At 39.3% G+C, this 19,716-nt stretch overlaps 1 protein-coding gene across 3 annotated transcripts in view; it reads right to left on the bottom strand.

Annotated features, from left to right (window-relative positions):
• LOC126298610 (WD repeat-containing protein 6) overlaps positions 1–19,716 on the bottom strand; it is a 268,743-nt gene that overhangs the window by 27,614 nt on the left and 221,413 nt on the right. For all 3 annotated transcript variants that reach the window (XM_049990014.1, XM_049990015.1, XM_049990016.1), the window contains exon 13: positions 11,183–11,411. In XM_049990014.1, the coding sequence (XP_049845971.1) occupies positions 11,183–11,411 (229 nt within the window). The remainder of the gene's footprint in view (positions 1–11,182; positions 11,412–19,716) is intronic.

Consider the following 19,716-nt stretch of genomic DNA (forward strand, 5'->3'; position numbering starts at 1 on the left):
GACTCTCTAACATCTGGGGCCTAATCAGAAATTATTTTCATGGTGTCACCTTTTGACAGACTTATTACAAAATTTAATTTCATCTTTTAATTAACTGTGTATTTTTCTGCTGAATGCTATACCTCTAATAAAGGCCAAAATTCCTTTTAGATGAATTATATTGACTTCTACAGATATCACAAGCAGGTTCCACAACACTAATAAAATCATAAATCAGTATACAATTAAGTGATTCAGCTTGTTTACTGTTAAGAGTGTAAATATAAACAACTAGATTTCTGAACAATTCTCAGTCACTCAAAATATTTTAGTGTTGAGTCTGCTTCATGAACCACATATTCAAATACTATGTTAATCTGCACACTTATCAAATAAGTTTTTCTACTATGAGATAAAATATCAACATTTATGAATGGATGAAACAACTCTCAATTAGAACAAGGAAAATTTACATTGTACAGATCAGGATAATAATACAAAGCAAGAGCAATATATTCAGGAAACAGATGCAAAGATTAACTTCTCCCTCAACAATGGAAACTATTTGCCATGGAAGAAGGGGTGAGCTGGCTAAATAAATGCAGATAAATGTTACAGTAGATGGAAAACTGACACAGAGACAAATGAGAATAGTTTATAATGGGGAGAAATGTAAATGTTGCAGTGCTGCACAGTTAATCTGAACAAAACTTGTCAGGTACAGGCAAACAACATCTTAAATGTAAACATAAAAAGGAGGATAGATTTTATTTTAAATAGGTAACAAGGTATGCATGGACAGACAAATCTGAGGAATGGATAGTTATTCTATTCTTCTGATTACCATGGATATTAAGATCCACCAGTACTCATAACCATTCTGAATTGAAGTCCAGTTCAATAGCATAATGGAACAAGCATGTAAACAAGCTTGGTCAGGGGAAGAATTATTCAATGATTATGAACAAAAATCAATTTGTTGGAAGTGGAAAATTGCACATATCACAAAATACAGGGTTATTCACAAGTACCTCTGACTTTCAGTAGACAGAAAATGCATGCAAATACAGTCATCTTCTGAAAACCAGGAGGTAGTTACGAATATGCCTGTATAAGCATCCTGATAGTGTATAATCAAGTTCTTATCACACAGTTGACAAGATCAGCAACTTAATGTTGACCATCATAATTTTTGTTCAAAGATATAACAATAAAAGTAAAACAAAAATTTTAATTTTAATAACCCAGTGCAAATTCTTAAGAGTCACCTATTAGATATATACCAGAGAGGATGAATGTCATCATCTTTTGCTGACAAGTATAGTTCATTAAAGCAAAACAGAATGTCATTTCTGAGATTGTATTTATGTGCTGCAGTGTATACTAAAAGTAGATTGCAAACCAGTCAGCTGATACATATTCAGAAACTGTATTTCACCTATTACCTGTTACATTTAAAAACTCATAAAAGTCGCCCGATATATGTTTGATGTCTTAGATCATTTGGTCATTATCTTTAATTACTAGATCACCTTGTTCCTGATACTCTTTACCATTTCCCTTCTGACTACACTTTGTACTGTATAGATTTCATTTTCAAACATATTAATCTTTGACATGATGTGCAAGCTTTTTGAGTTTCTGATGATTCTTCTCAATGAAGAACAATACTTACCACAACAATAAAGGAGTTGCACATCTGTGCTTATCTTGACCATTTGGCATAGTTCTATCTATTGCTACACGATAATTTACTGCTCTTTGTTATCCATTGTTTGTTTGCTACACCACTGGTGCCAAATATCACAGTTTTTGTTGGGAACTGGTTTTTAAGGAGAGAAATTTACTTATAAATGTATTAAATTTAGAATTTACATACACTGCCTCATATTTGTTATTTTGGATAATGCTTTGAAGGTTAATTCTAAAGGTGCAATACAAGATCATTAACTAATCTAACAGTTTTCTAAGTTAACACACTCTTTGGAGTTGCCAAGTAGTCTTTTGTGACTAATTGGCTATCATCATCTGATAACTCATTTAAAACTGGACGAATACTAATTTTGTAGACTTTGTCCTCATACACTAATAAGTTGCCTATCAAGGTGTCAATATCTTCCACAGTTATGATGGGAAAAAATAACTTCTAATGGAACTGAGGTTAATAGTAAGTGCAAGACAAAGTGTAGGGCTACAGATAAAGTGATGCTGAATGAAATGTATTTGGCTGTCAAGAGGGCACTGTGTGAAGCCTTCAATTACCACTGTAGCAGAATATTATTGAAAGATTCTCACAAAACCCCTAAGAAATGCTGCTCGTATGTGGAGACTGTTAGTGGCACTAAAGTTCATGTCCAGACACTCAAAGGTGAGAGAGGAACTGAAATTGATGGTAGTAAAGCAAAGGCAAAAATGCTGAACTCTGTTTTCAAATGTTTCTTTACAAAGGAAAGTCCAGCAGTGTTGTACCAAAATTTAATTCTTACATCACTGTAAATATAAGTGATGTATATAATAGTGTCAATGGTATTGAGACAAAGCTGAAATGGCTAAAACTGAACAAAGCTTCTACTTCTACATCTACATCTATATATACAAATATATTCTGCAAACCATCACATGGTGTGTGGTGGAGTGTAGTCTGTACCATTAATAGTCATTTCCTTACCTTTTCAACTTCCAAATAGAGTGAGGGAAAAACGAGTGGTTATATGCCTCCATATGTGCCCTAATTTCTTCTCTATTATCTTCATGGCCTTTATGCACAATGTATGTTGGAGGCAGCAGAATCATTCTGCAACCAGCTTCAAATGCTGGTTCTCTAAATTTTCTCAATAGTGTTTCTCAAAAAGAAAGCCACCTTCCCTCCAGGTATAGCCATTAGAGTACCCAAAGCATCTTTGTAATACTTGCGCGTTGTTTGAACCTACCAGTTACAAATCTAGTAGCGCGACTCTTAATTGCTTCAGTGTCTTCCTTCAATCCAACCTGGTACGGATCCCAAACACTCCAGCAGTACTAAAGAATATATTGCATAAGCATCCCACATGCAGTCTCTTTTACAGGTGAACCATCCTTCCCTTCAATTTCCCAATGAACCAAAGTTGATCATTTGTCTTCATCACTACAGTTCTAGCGTGCTCACTCCATTTCATATCACTTTGCAACGTTACGCCAAGATATTTAAATGACTTGTTTATGTCAAGATGGACCTTAGTAATACTGTATCCAAACATTACAGGTTTGTTCTTCCTACACATCTGCATTAACTTACATTTTTCCGCATTTAGGGTTAGCTGCCATTCACCACACTAACTGGAAATTCTTTCTAAGTTATCTTGTATCTTCCTACAGTCACTCAACTTCGATATATTACCATACACCATGGCATCATCAACAAACAACAGCTGACTCCTGACCACTCTGTCTGCCAAATCATTTATGTATATAGAAAACAACAGCAGTCCTATCAAACTTCCCTGGGGCACTCCTGACAATACCCTTGTCTCTGATGAACTTTCACCATCGAGGACAATGTACTGGGTTACTTAAGAAGTCTTTGAGCCACTCACCTATCCGTGAACTTATACCACATGTTTGTATCTTTGTTAACAGCCTGCAATGGGGCCCCATGTCAAATGCTTTCTGGAAATCCAGAAATATGGAATTTGCCTGTTGCCCTTAATCCATAGTTCTCAGTATATCATGTGAGAAAAGGGGCAAGCTGAGCTCTTTACAGGAGCAATGCTTTCTAAAACCACACTTATCCATTGACATAAGCTTCTCTGCCTCAAGAAAGTTTTATTTGAACTACAAATATCTTCAAGGATTCTGCAGCAAACAAAAGTAAGGGATACTGGTCTGTAATTTTGTGGGTCCATTATTTTAGACCTCTTATATACTAGAGTGACCTGCGCTTTTTTCCAGTCACTTGGGAGTTTGTGCTGTGTACAAGATTCACGATAAATGCATGCTAGGTAAGGGGCCAATGCCATAGAGTACCCTTTGTAAAATTGAATCAGGCTTCTATCCGGATCTGGTGATTTACTTGTTTTCAAATCTTTCAGTTGTTTCTCTATGACAGGGGTGCATATTACTATGTCATCTATACAGTAGTCTGTCTGATGATGGTATGTTTGTACAATTCTCATGAGTGAATGATTTTGAATGAGAGATTTAAAACTTCAACTTTCGTTTTGATATCTTCAACTGTCACACCAGACTGGTCAACAAGGGACTGAATGGAAGCCTTAGACCCACTAATCAATTTTACATAAGACCAGAATTTTCTTGGTTTCTCTGCTAGATCTTTTTCTAAGGTGTGACAATGGTTGTTGTACACTTCCTGCATGGATCTTTTCAAATAAGCATGAATCTCTACTGACTATTGCTTGTCATCATTTGTGCATTCCGTCTTGAACCATCTGCTTCCTCAGCATCCTCCGAATTTTGTTATTAAAGCACGGTGGGTCTTTTCCATCCTTTATCCTTACTAGGCACATAACTCTCCACACCACAATTTACAATCTGCTTAAACTTTGCCTATAATTCTTCTACATCCATTTTACAGGAACTAAGTGATGTCAGTCCCCTGTCTAAGTGAGATGCTAATAACTGCCTATCTGCTCTATCTAGCAGAAACACTCACCCAGCCTTCTTGACTGATTTATTAACTTTTGTAATCACAGTCTCTATAATGACAATATGAATGCTAATCCCTATTTCTATATTGTCATTGTTGATAAGATCCACCCTATTTGTAGCTACAAGATCTAAGATATTGCCATTGTATTTGGACTGCCATACTAGCTGCTCAAGACAGTTTCCAGTAAATGTGTTCAAAAGTATTTTGTATGACTGTCTGTCTGTACCCCGCACAATGAATCCATAGACATCCCAGCCTATACTCGGCAGATTAAAGTTGCCTTCAACTAGTATTGCATGATCTGAGTATTTACGTGCTATTTACCATAGACTTTCTTTGAATGACTCTAGAATTGTCACAGTGGAATCGAATGGCCAGTAAACACATCCTACAATTAACTTGGTTTCACCTATATCTGTTATACACGACCAGATAACTTCACTGTCACATTCAACTTCAACCTCAATAGAGATAGTATTTTTGTCAACTGCAATGAACACTCCCCTCCTCTGGCCTCTAGTCTATCTTTCAGATATATGTTCATGACTCGCTAAATATCTCAGAGCATTCTCATTCAGTTTTCAGCCAGCTCTCAGGCCTATGAATAATTTGAGCACAAGAACGTTCCTGGAGGGCAGTAGATTTGGGAACTTTACTATCAACACTTCAAAAGTTTACTGATAAAATTATGACAGTCAAAGTGTCTTTTATCTGAACCCCATTTGACTTCTCTTGCTGCATATTAAATGGTGAATGTTTGTCAGATCACCTCAAATTACTGCCTAAGATGAAAAACCCTCATGTGCACTCCACAAGTACTCTGATATCCAAGTAGCTGCTTCCTCTGTGTACTGCACCCCTGACCTATTAAGGGGATTCCCACACAATAACACAGGTCCAGAAATCTGCAGCCTAAACTGTCACAGAATCGATGAAGTGATGAAGCCTTTGGTTGAGAACTTCCACTTGGCTCCAAACCAAAGGACCCAAATCAATTCTGAGAACAATGGCACAAATTGTGAGCTCTGCTTGCACCTCATGTGCAAGGCCAGCATCTTCACCACCTCCGCCTGCCACCTGTATGAAGCAAGAATGGCCTCAGAAGCCCTGCAGCAGGTGACAGGGCCCAATGCAATACCCATGAGATTTTATTCCAATTTGTGCCTCATTTAGACACTCTTTTAACTGGCATCTACTGTGGATCCCTCAAACAAAAAACCATGCCCAGTAGTTAGAAGAAAGCACAACTCACACTCATCTACAAGAATGATACTAAAAGTGATGCACAAAAATACTATCCAGTATCATTGTAGTAGAATCTTATAACATATTCTGAGTTCAAACATAATGAGGTATCTCTGAGTAACCTCCTCCATGCCAACCAGCATGGATTCCACAAACACAGATCATGTGAAACTTACTTGCATTTTTCTCACAAGACATCCTGAAAGCCACAGATCAACACAGTCAGGTAGCTGTACTATTTACTGATTCCTGAAAAGCATTTGACTCTGTACCAGAAATATGCTTATTATCAAAAGTAAATTCATATGGGGTGTCAAACAAAATTTGTCTAAAAATTTAGCATTTCTTAAAGAGGGAGGACACAGCATGACATCTTGTGTGGAGGGTCATCAACAATGTACAAGTAACTTCAGGTATGCCCCTGTACAGTGTTTCGACTCTTGCTGTTCATGTTGTGTGATAATGTCCTTGCAGACAATATTAATAGTAATTTCAGATTTTTCACAGATGATACAGTTATCTATAAAAAATACTGACTGACAAAAGCTGCATAAATATTCAGCAGGCTCTTGACAAGATTTCAGAGCAGTTCAAAGATTGGCATCTTGCTTTAAATGTTCAGAAATGTAAAATTGACTACAATATCAATGAGTCACAACTGAAATTGATCAACTCAAACACCTACACTGGATCTGCTATATGTAATGCAGGTGGTGGGCTTCAAATTGTTGGTAGAGAATTAGGGAGATTCAGTCAGTCCACAAAAGATATTGCTCACAAAACACTCATGTGACCTATCCAAGAATATTGCTCATGTGTGTGGGACCCATACCAAATAGTGCTAAAGGGGATTTGAATGTACACAGAGAAGTGCACCACAAATCATAACACTTCTGTTTGAGCCATGGGAGAGAGTCATACACATTTGCTCCTGTACGGTTTGTTAGAAGAACATTTGACTAATTACACATGCAAGAGGAAATTCAGCAATTATTGTTCTCATGCTCCATACTTGAATGGAACACAAAGGAGCCCTAATAACTGGTACAAAGGCAAGTAACCTCTGCCATATGCAGAGTATGGCTACAGATGTAGAACTATTAAGTAAAATTTCTATATCACATTGCCCAGACTTTTAAAAAAAAAAAAAAAAAAAAAAAAAAAAAAAAAAAAAAAGTATTAAAATCACCACAAAGTATCATTTTCCTACTTTAGTCGGGTAGGTGGCATAACAAAGTTTCATATTTATCTAAAATCTTTTAAAAATTTCCCAGTGGGGCTCTATAAATTGTAATAATTATAATTATGCTATTAATCCATTATGACTTCACATGCACTTGATTCCATGTGTGTTCTGCATAAAAACTACTTGTGTCTGCAGTTTTCAATTTGTGATTATTTTTCACATAAAGGACAACTCCTCCTTTCTCCATATGAGAAATTTGGTACAGTAGGCTCAAAAGCAACAGCATTACAGTATATGCAACAGTCATTATCACAAACATTCAATCAATTCAAGATTAATCAATCATCTCCCTGTGGAATATGGAAAATAATTAACTCCATTAAAAACAAAAATTCAAACAAGACATTAAAAAAGATGTTCTAATGCATCTAGCAGTACATTCTACATCTACATCTACATCTACACCCATACTCCGCAAGCCACCTGACGGTGTGTGGCAGAGGGTACCTCGAGTGCCTCTATCGGTTCTCCCTTCTATTCCAGTCTTGTATTGTTCGTGGAAAGAAGGATTGTCAGTATGCCTGTGTGTGGGCTCTAATCTCTCTGATTTTATCCTCATGGTATCTTCACAAGATATACATAGGAGGGAGCAATATACTGATTGACACTTCGGTGAAGGTATGTTCTCGAAACTTCAACAAAAGTCCGTACCGAGCTACTGAGATTCTCTCCTGCAGAGTCTTCCACTGGAGTTTATTTATCATTTCTGTAACGCTTTTGTGATTACCAAATGGTCCTGTAATGAAGCGTGCTGCTCTCCATTGGATTTTCTCTATCTCTTCTATCAATCCTATCTGGTATGGATCCCACACTGCTGAGCAGTATTCAAGCAGTGGACAAACAAGTGTACTGTAACCTATTTCCTTTGTTTTTGGATTGCATTTCCTTAGGATTCTTCCAATGAATCTCAGTCTGGCATCTGCTTTACCGACAATCAACTTTATATGATCATTCCATTTTAAATCACTCCTAATGCGTACTTCCAGATAATTTATGGAATTAACTGCTTCCAGTTGCTAACCTGTTATATTGTAGCTAAAAGAGAAAGGGATCTTTCTTTCTATGTATTCGCAGCACATTACACTTGTCTACATTGAGATTCAATTGCCATTCCCTGCACCACACGTCAATTCGCTGCAGATCCTACGGCATTTCAGTACAATTTTTCCATTGTTTTTCCTACGGTTTCTTTTGAGCAGAGTAAAGTATGCAACTGCAAGAATGCTCTTTAGAAAAGGCAGTATGACAGAAATATATTATTACCAACAAATTTTACTATTGACTTTCTTCTCAAAAGTTTTTGGAAAAGGTGATATATTTCAGAGTGGTTGAGTATATCTGGAAATACAAGATTTGGACCCAGCAGGGCCTTTCCACTGAACAAGCCATCTACCATTTCATTGACCATGTATTAAAATATCTAATTGACAAGACTTCATGTACCAGGATTGTGATCTGCATGCAGCACTTGACTGTGTAAATCACAACATCGTTTTGGAGAAGGTTAAATTTTATGGCTTTCAAGGCATATTAAGTAACTGACTTCATGTTTTATTGATAAGAAGCAAGGGGTCACATTAGACAACTTACACAACTCTTGCGATGAATCTTTTTCTGCAAGGGGACAAACCATCAACAAACATACAGCAGGAAGGAAATAAAATATGTAACAATGGTTGTTTGAAATTCAGAGTGTGTATACCAAACAGAATTTGAATTGGCAATCACATATTATAGATCTTAGCAAATGATTGGTTCAGTAACATTTGCTCTGTATATAATTGCTCATTTTGGTAACAAAAGTTTCAAAAATTAACTTATTCTCATGCACTTACAATCATTAATGTCACATCAAATAATTTTGGGGTAATTCCTTACAAAGAGACAAAGTATTCATGACACAGGTACATACTGTAAGAATAATATCTGGTGTCCATCCTCAAACTTCATGTAGGCAACTGAACAACAGCTTCACAATATGTTTAGTCTCCTATAACATTTCCTATACAGATTCAAGCATATTTGAAAATAATAGCTGCAGTCGTAAATGTAACACTAGGAATAAATATAGTCTCCACTGTCCAAACCTTATCCTTACGCTTGCACAAGTATAGAGTCATAAATATATTTGACCATCTCTCTTGTGAATTAAAGGTGCTGGCAGACAATGAAAGTTTTACAAACAAATTGAAATCATTTCTACTTGACTTCTCCCTCTACTTCATAGATGCATTTCTGAGGAGATACTATGCAAATGATCGGGTTACATTTACCAAATTTTGTTGTAAATTAAGAGAAACAAAAATTCCAGTTATGAAAACCATGTCTTATTTATGAACCTACTGACATAATTCCACATTGTGGGGAGTTATTGAAAATATGAGCCATGGCACATGCAAAATACTAGACTAAATTAAATTATCCTGTAGCAGCTAACTACACTGTCCAGTCACATTAACAAACAACCTGTCAAAAGCCTAAATAATCATCTTTTGCAGTGCAAACCATTGAAAGGTGTGCAGGAGGAGTCAGTGAGGTTCCGGAAGGTACCTACGGGGATGTGGAGCCACACCAACTACAGTGCTGTGGCCAGCTGCACTAGGTTTCTTAGTTGAGGATCCATAGCACAAAGAACCCAATCGAGGTGGTCCCACAGATTCTTGATTGTGTGTTAATCCGAGCAGTTTGGAGGCCACAGGAGTCCAGTAAACCCATCCTGGTTCTGAACCACAAACATACACTTTGAGTTGTGTGACATGGTGCATTGTCCTGCTGGTATATGCCATCATGCTGAGGGAAAACAAACTGGCAACCCTCTGCTGACCCACTGTGCCTTCCAGAATGACAAGATCATCTAGGGAATGCCACAAAAACATTCCTCAAACCATAATGCTGCCTCCTCCAGCCTGGAGCCTTCTGCCAAATGTCTGCGGAGTTTTTGGTTTCAGATGTTTCATGCTGTACATGCCATCGACCATCTGTCTGATGGAGTATAAGATGCAATTCATCTGAAAAGACCACCTGTTGCCACTCAGTGGACAGCTAGGTGTGATACTGTCATGCAAATTCTGGTCTTCATCACAGATGAACAGCAGTCAGCATGGTTGCTTGAACCAGGTGCCTGCTTGAGAGGCCCTTATGCAGCAACAATCGCTGAATCGTCATTGAGGAGACACTGTTCACAGTCCCTTGGTTCATCTGGGTCGTGAGTTGCATAACAGCCGCACATCTATTCACCCAGACACAGCTTCACAGTCAGCATTCACCCTTGTCCTCTATGGACCATGGTGCACCACAGTTTCCTGTATGCCAGTTCCGATAGCACCATTTTGCAATGCATGGTATACTTTAACCATGGTGGCACATGAATGGTTTACAAACTTAACAGTTTTGAAAATCTTCCACCCTTGGCCCAAAATCTAAAGATCAAGTCCTTTTGGATGTCAGATAAATCACTCTGTTTCCACTTTACAACAGATTCACTGTTTTCTGCATCCCCCGAAAAGCTTTATATACCCTCCTCTGATAGTGCTGCCACCTGCCACAGTGAGTAGCTATTGTACATGGATGTCAAACATAAGTGGTGACCACATTAAACAGGCTGGGCCATGTATAAGCAATATGTGCACTAAAGTACCATATGTACATGTATCGAGTTCTGCAAGACTTCGGTTTCTTTCATTCAACACTTTTTTCAAAAGAACTGCACTCATCTATGGCACTTCATCACATCTTGAATTTTGTAGTGCGGCATGTATTCTGAACTTGACAGCCTCAGATGCTTGTGTTTTCGGAAATAGTCAATTAATATTATTCTACACTCTTAAATAAATTTTGTTTACAATATTTCTGGTTTCAGCTGCAGTTCCTTCTTCACATATTGAAAAAAATGGCATCATTAAAGTACTTCCAGAATTTTCAATTGAAAAGAGAGGTAAAGTGAAATTTAAAGGAAGGGAGGAAGGTGGGATCATCAGAAAATTATTGCAATGTAACAATAGGATAGTTTTGTCAGTCTTGTAACATAGATGATTATATCCAGCTTAATGAACTCAAAACATGGTTACCTCCAGTTCCCATCTGAACACCCTGCCAAAATAAAAGCAAATGGAACAGTGTATTCACAAGTGTCTCTTGGGGTGTGTTCGGTTTGCAAGATGCAGATGTCCATATACCGCATATCTGCCTCTGCCACAGGCTGCAGTGACTTCCAAGGTGCTTTCTTCTTACCTCCACATTTATTCAAAATATCTGAGCAAACTTCAGAGCAATACACTTGTGGCAATACAGCTTCATCTGAAAGAGAAACATGAGAGGAGATACTCAATGTTGACACTAACATAAACACGTGTGCAACACATGCGCGCACACACACACACACACACACACACACACACACACACACACACACACAAACAAACAAACAAACAACTGACATCACACAAGGGAAGGGAGAGGTGCTGCTTGGGTGGAAGTGTTTTCGTTTAACCATGTTTTTATTAGGTCACTTTCTTGTCTCTATGTCCATTTGGCACAAATTTTTTTCCCAATAGGAAATGGACCTGAAATTTTAAAAATAGTGAAGAATATTAATTTGTTTTCTTGTCAGTCTGCTTGGTATGGCTGGGGGTGGAGGTGAAAAAGTTTGGTAATACCTAACATCTCGGCTTCCCTGCAGGATTGACATGTTGTGTGGTAGTATATTAATTCATTCCAAGCAGTATGTGAGTGGACATCCATGAGTGAGCTGAGAGAGGGAGGAAGAGGAGTTGAATAGTGCTTTCTTGTCTGTCTGTCTGCTCAATATAAATTTTGCAATCAATTTTAAACTAAGTTCCTGATGAGCTAAAGACCTGAAATTTTAAACATAGCTCAGAACTGGACGCCAATGCAATATTAATTCGTAAGAATGCAGAGTCTGTTGGTGGCAACACTGAGTAAAGTGTTCTCAGGTTTCTAGTCATGTCAAGTGATTAAAATTACATAAGCTGTTGGCCAAGCACTCCTTGGCCATAGTCAAGTGATATGACTGCCAGTGGGTTGCTGGTACACCCCTTATATAAACTAGCTGCTGACTGTGACATCACTGGTGCTCATGGCACTGACATGTATGGGCATACATTGACTCGGTGTTCGATACGCTTGCTTCAACCACACGATTGTAGGATCCCATGCCATACTGAGCTGCCAGCCACTATCACTAATTATGATGTTATTGGTCATTTTTATTTCAATGGTTTCTTTAATTACACAGTCCCAGAAACCATTAGGGCAAGCCATGATGGGCATTTCATCAAATTTTATCTGGTGAGCATTTTCTAAAGGAATCTCAGTTAAAGCAGATTTCTTAGGGTATCATAGGAGATAAAACCTCTTGTGCTCCTCTCTGCATTGTTCTACAGTGTGCTCTGTTTGTCCAACATGAGACTGGCTACACTTGCAAGGTATCTTGTAGATTCCAGGTGTTCTGTGACCTGCTGCAACTAATATCCTTAGACACAGTGCCATTAAAGCCTAGTTGTTTCTTTTGATACATTGACAACACATTCATCATTTGGTCCCATGGAAATGAGAAACTTGACGGCTCCTTGGAACTCCTCAAAGGTATTAACAGCAACACCCAGTTCACCCTGGAAGTAGAAAACAACAAAATGTTGCCCTTTCCCAATGTCCTCATCCACATCAAACAAAATGGATGCTTTGGTCACAGCATCTACAGAAAACCTATTCATGTCAATCCATACTTTTGATAGCGTATCATGTCGTTTTTGGAAACTCAGAATCTACTCTGTAGGAATAAACATGGATTCTGGAAATAGTGATCATGTGAGACCCAACTCGTTTTATTTGTTCATGAGACCCAGAAATTATTAGATACAGGCTCCTGGGTAGATGCTATTTTCCTTGACTTCCGGACAGTTCTGCACTGTCGCCTGATAAACAAAGTAAGAGCCTACGGAATATCAGACCAGCTGTGTGGCTGGATTGAAGAGTTTTTAGCAAACAGAACACAACATGTTGTTATCAACGGACAGACGTCTACAGACGTTAAAGTAATCTCTGGCGTGCCACAGGGGAGTGTTATGGGACCATTGCTTTTAACAGTATATATAAATGACCTAGTAGATAGTGTCGGAAGTTCCATGCGGCTTTTCACGGATGATGCTGTAGTATACAGAGAAGTTGCAGCATTAGAAAATTGTAGCGAAATGCAGGGAGATCTGCAGCGGATAGGCACTTGGTGCAGGGAGTGGCAACTGACCCTTAACATAGGCAAATGTAATGTATTGCGAACACATAGAAAGAAGGAACCTTTATTGTATGATTATATGATAGCGGAACAAACACTGGTAGCAGTTACTTCTGTAAAATATCTGGGAGTATGTGTGCGGAACAATTTGAAGTGGAATGATCATATAAAATTAATTGTTGGTAAGGTAGGTACCAGTTGAGATTCATTGGGAGAGTCCTTAGAAAATGTAGTCCATCAACAAAGGAGGTGGCTTACACTCGTTCGACCTATACTTGAGTATTGCTTATCAGTGTGGGATCCGTACCAGATCGGGTTGACGGAGGAGATAGAGAAGATCCAAAGAAGAGCGGCGCGTTTCATCACAGGGTTATTTGGTAACCGTGATAGCGTTACGGAGATGTTTAATAAACTCAAGTGGCAGACTCTGCAAGAGAGGCGCTCTGCATCGCGGTGTAGCTTGCTTGCCAGGTTTCGAGAGGGTGCGTTTCTGGATGAGGTACCGAATATATTGCTTCCCCCTACTTATACCTCCTGAGATCACGAATGTAAAATTAGAGAGATTCGAGCGTGCACGGAGGCTTTCAGACAGTCATTCTTCCCGCGATCCTGGAACAGAAAAGGGAGGTAATGACAGTGGCACGTAAAGTGCCCTCCACCACACACCATTGGGTGGCTTGTGGAGTATGAATGTAGATGTAGATAACCATCAGTCATCATCACCGGGCACAGGAGTGCACTGTGTTATAAAAATTGGTGCATTATGCAAGAATGATATCAGACGTTGATAACCTTTCCCAAACGTTGTGTCACCTAAGCAATATCTTCAGGAACAACAGCTGTAGTGTTGATTAAATAAATGAAGTGATTTCAAGCAAGAATCCCAATAAGACCACTGGCAAGCAGCAGGAAAAGAAACTTGCTTTTTTTGTTATTCTGAGGCTACATGCCAGGCAAGATAAGCCACCTGTTGAAACAATGCTAGATTAAATTGAATTTCAGGCATCTGACAAAAATCCACCAATTAATGAGACCAGTTAAAGATACAGCTGGTCTCAGAACACCTGGGGGTCTACAAAATACCTTGCAAGTGTGGCCAGTCTTATGTTGAACAAACAGTACATACTGTGGAATAACACAGGAAGGAGCTAGAGAGGTTTTATTGCCTATGATACCACAGAATGCTTTACAAAACGGTTACAGATAAAATCTCATAAAAAATCTTTCACATCTCTCACTGACGGCTTCTGGGATTGTGTAGTTAAAGAATGGATCCAGCGACTGTGCAGCCACATTGAACGTTGTGTCAACGTATGCCCATACATCGCAATGCCGCAAGCACCTGTGAATCACAGCTGGCAGCTAGTGTATATATAAGGAGGTGTACTACCAGCCCACTGGCAGACACATCACTTGACAATGGCCAAGGAGTGTTTGGCCGAAAACTTGAATAATTTTAATTACTTGATCGTGCTAGGAACCTAAGAACTTTTTTTCAATATTAATTTGCTTTCTTGTCTGGTGTGAGGAGAATGCTTTCTGTACCACTCCAATTTCCCCCTTCGCCTGTTCTAGTCACATGTGATTTTCAGAAATAACAATTGCTGGTAAGCCTCTGTGTGAACTCAAATATCTCAAATTTTTACCTTTTGCTGTACTGGTCATGAGTGATTGACAGAAATAACAATTGCTGATAAGCTTCTGTGTGAACTTTAATCTCTCTAATTTTTACCTTCACAGACTTTTTACAAGATGTAAATAGGAGGAGACAATATATTGGCTGAGTCAGGTGAAGAGAAACTGAAATAAACCTTTGTTGTAATCTCATCAAAATGTTTGAAGTGGACTGATGCATGTCACACACACAAGACTAAAAAGCAGAAAATAATTATTTAAATAAAAAAGAATTTTTAATACACCATATTTTTAAACTGGATTAAGAAATAAGGTCTCCTATACCAATGCAGATTGCTAACCCAAACATATAGCCCTGAAAATCTGTGATTGTAAATTTACAATAGCTATGAAAATACTTGTAACAAAAACCAGGTTGTGCATGTAATACATAAATGATGCATTAGTAATTCACCTCCTTACTATTACGTGTTGCATGTGTCCCATGTTTTTCACTTTAAATCTTACATGTATTTTCATACCTATTAAAAATTCACAATCAACAATTTTATGTATGGGGTTAGGAATCTGTATGAGTCTAGGAGAAACTATTTTATACTTTTTAGTCGAATTTAAAAATGTGGTATGTTCAAAATTAATTTTCATTTAAAATATCACTGCCGATTCATTCATTTTGATTTCAGGTAAAACAACTGTGTAAATAAAGAGATGATTGTTGTTGTTGTTGTTGTCTCCAGTCTGAACACAGGTTTCATCCAGCTTTCCATCCTTTTGAACTTGCTTACTGTATTCATCTCTTGGTCTCCCTCTATGATCATTGCCTAATGCTCCATCTGAAACTCTCAACAGCTAATGGTCAACCTCTAAACATATATGTTCACACTTTCAACCTTTAGATCTTTTGCACAATATAGTGCTGTATACAATGTTTACAGTTCTTATTTCTTTCAATGAATTAAATAGGATTAAGAGGGAGGTGGGAGGGGGAAGAGATTCAAACACAAGAAAATTGTATAAATGTAATTGAATGACAGAAAATAAAAAATATATCAACAATATCATCAGGGCTTATGACTTAATGCCAGCTATGGCTCCTAACTGGTTCCAACATCTTTACCAGGAGCATCCCTGCATTACCCTACCTACTGCTCTGTATTACTAAGGTGTTTTGGATAGACTATTAATGCTTCTCAAACAAGCTGTGTTCTATATATGTTTTTCCTGTCATCTGATGCTACATTTTCACTGACGGGTAATTAACATCTTAAAATACAGTGCAGGGGGCGAAAGACATTCCAGAGGGCTGAACAGAAGGCCTCTCCAGTTTGTCTGACGAACCGGTTTCAGGCTCTGTCTCCGGCTGATAATGATGTTCGGCCGGAGATGTCTGCTTGTCCTGTTCCAGAGGTTGCCCCTCAGTCTGCAAGATCCAGGCAGTCTCAGAGGGTGGGCTTACTGGTAGTTGGGAGCTCCAATGTCAGGCGCGTAATGGGGCCCCTTAGGAATATGGCAGCAAGAGAGGGGAAGAAAGCCAATGTGCACTCCGTTTGCATACCAGGGGGAGTCATTCCAGATGTGGAAAGGGTCCTTCCGGTTGCCATTAAGGGTACAGGGTGCACCCATCTGCAGGTGGTCACTCATGTCGGCACCAATGATGTGTGCCGCTATGGATCGGAGGAAATCCTCTCTGGCTTCCGGCGGCTATCTGATTTGGTGAAGACTGCCAGTCTCGCTAGCGGGATGAAAGCAGAGCTCACCATCTGCAGCATCGTCAGCAGGACTGACTGCGGACCTTTGGTACAGCGCCGAGTGGAGGGTCTGGATCAGAGGCTGAGACGGTTCTGCGACCGTGTGGGCTGCAGATTCCTTGACTTGTGCCATGGGGTGGTGGGGTTTCGGGTTCCGCTGGATAGGTCAGGAGTCCACTACATGCAGCAAGAGGCTACACAGGTAGCAGGGGCTGTGTGGCGTGGACTGGGCGGTTTTTTAGGTTAGTACAGAAAGGGCAACAGCCTCAAAGGGCGCGGGGCAAAGTCAGGACATGCGGGGACCAAGCAGCAATCGGTATTGTAATTGTAAACTGTCGAAGCTGCATTGGTAAAGTACCGGAACTTCAAGCGCTGATAGAAAGCACTGAAGCTGAAATTGTTATAGGTACTGAAAGCTGGCTGAAGCCAGAGATAAATTCTGCCGAAATTTTTACAAAGGTACAGACGGTGTTTAGAAAGGATAGATTGCATGCAACTGGTGGTGGCATGTTTGTCGCTGTTAGTAGTAGATTATCCTGTAGAGAAGTACAAGTGGATAGTTCCTGTGAAATATTATGGGTGGAGGTTACACTCAACAACCGAGCTAGGTTAATAATTGGCTCCTTTTACTGACTGGGACACTCATATGTTTAGGACGGGTGGTAGAGACAGAGCATCGAGTGACATTATACTGAGTGCACTATCCGAAAATTACCTCAAGCAATTAAACAGAGAACCAACTCATGGAGATAACATCTTGGACCTACTGATAACAAACAGACCCGAACTTTTCAACTCTGTAAGTGCAGAACAGGGAATCAGTGATCATAAGGCCGATGCAGCATCCCTGAATATGGAAGTTAATAGGAATATAAAAAAGGGAGGAAGGTTTATCTGTTTAGCAAGAGTAATAGAAGGCAGATTTCAGACTACCTAACAGATCAAAACAAAAATTTCTGTTCCGACACTGACAATGTTGAGTGTTTATGGAAAAAGTTCAAGGCAATCGTAAAATGCGTTTTAGACAGGTATGTGCTGAGTAAAACTGTGAGGGACGGGAAAAACCCACAATGGTTCAACAACAAAGTTAGGAAACTACTGCGGAAGCAAAGAGAGCTTCACTCCAAGTTTAAACACAGCCAAAACCTCTCAGACAAACAGAACCTAAACGATGTCAAAGTTAGCGTAAGGAGGGCTATGCGTGAAGCGTTCAATGAATTCAAAAGTAAAATTCTATGTACAGACTTGACAGAAAATCCTAGGAAGTTCTGGTCTTATGTTAAATCAGTAAGTGGCTCAAAACAGCATATCCAGACACTCCAGGATGATGATGGCTTTGAAACAGAGGATGACACGCGTAAAGCTGAAATACTAAACACCTTTTTCCAAAGCTGTTTCACAGAGGAAGACCGCACTGCAGTTCCTTCTCTAAATCCTCGCACAAATGAAAATATGGCTGACATCAAAAAAAGTGTCCAAGGAATAGAAAAGCAATTGAAATCACTCAACAGAAGAAAGTCCACTGGACCAAACAGAATACCAATTCGATTCTACACAGAGTACACGAAAGAACTTGCCCCCCTTCTAACAGCCATGTACCGCAAGTCTCTAGAGGAACGGAAGGTTCCAAATGATTGGAAAAGAGCACAGGTAGTCCCAACCTTCAAGAAGGGTCGTTGAGCAGATGCGCAAAACTATAGACCTATATCTCTGACATCGATCTGTTGTAGAATTTTAGAACATGTTTTTTGCTCGAGTATCATGTCGTTTTTGGAAACCCAGAATCTACTGTGTAGGAATCAACATGGATTCCAGAAACAGCGATCGTGTGAGACCCAACTCGCTTTACTTGTTCATGAGACCCAGAAATTATTAGATACAGAAAAGTTGCAGCATTAGAAAATTGTAGCGAAATGCAGGAAGATCTGCAGTGGATAGGCACTTGGTGTAGGGAGTGGCAACTGACCCTTAACATAGACAAATGTAATGTATTGCGAATACATAGAAAGAAGGATCCTTTATTGTATGATTATATGATAGCGGAACAAACACTGGTAGCAGTTACTTCTGTTAAATATCTGGAAGTATGCGTGTGGAATGATTTAAAATGGAATGATCATATAAAATTAATTGTTGGTAAGGCGGGTACCAGGTTGAGATTCATTGGGAGAGTCCTTAGAAAACGCAGTCCATCAACAAAGGAGGTGGCTTACAAAACACTCGTTCGACCTATACTTGAGTATTGCTTATCAGTGTGGGATCCGTACCAGATCGGGTTGACGGAGGAGATAGAGAACATCCAAAGAAGAGCGGCGCATTTCGTCACAGGGTTATTTGGTAACTGTGATAGCGTTACGGAGATGTTTAGCAAACTCAAGTGGCAGACTCTGCAAGAGAGGCGCTCTGCATTGCGGTGTAGCTTGTTCGCCAGGTTTCGAGAGGGTGCGTTTCTGGATGAGGTATCAAATATACTGCTTCCCCCTACTTATACCTCCCGTTGAGATCACCAATGCAAAATTAGAGAGATTTGAGCACGCACGGAGGCTTTCAGACAGTCGTTCTTCCTGTGAACCATACGCGACTGGAACAGAAAAGGGAGGTAATGACAGTGGCACGTAAAGTGCTCTCTGCCACACACTGTTGGATGGCTTGCGGAGTATGAATGTAGATGTAGATGCCTATGAGTTATAGAATAAAATCCCTTACACAGTCAGTATCAGAGGAGATGAATTGCCCTCCCCCCCCCCCCCCCTTCCAAATTTCTCCAAAACTTATCACAATGAATTTGTTGGACAAGTTTATTCTTCTAGTTCTACGATATAACAATCATAACCTGCAGAGGATTACTTCATAGAATTTCCTTTTCTCTGTCTTTTGTACAGTTTAATGTGCTACTGACAGGTAGGCTGCAAGAGAAAATGTACCAGCTTTGCCTCAACAGCAAAGAGGTGGCAGAAGGCTACAGATC

The sequence above is a fragment of the Schistocerca gregaria genome, chromosome X, assembly GCF_023897955.1.
Source record: "Schistocerca gregaria isolate iqSchGreg1 chromosome X, iqSchGreg1.2, whole genome shotgun sequence".
Lineage (NCBI taxonomy): Eukaryota > Metazoa > Arthropoda > Insecta > Orthoptera > Acrididae > Schistocerca > Schistocerca gregaria.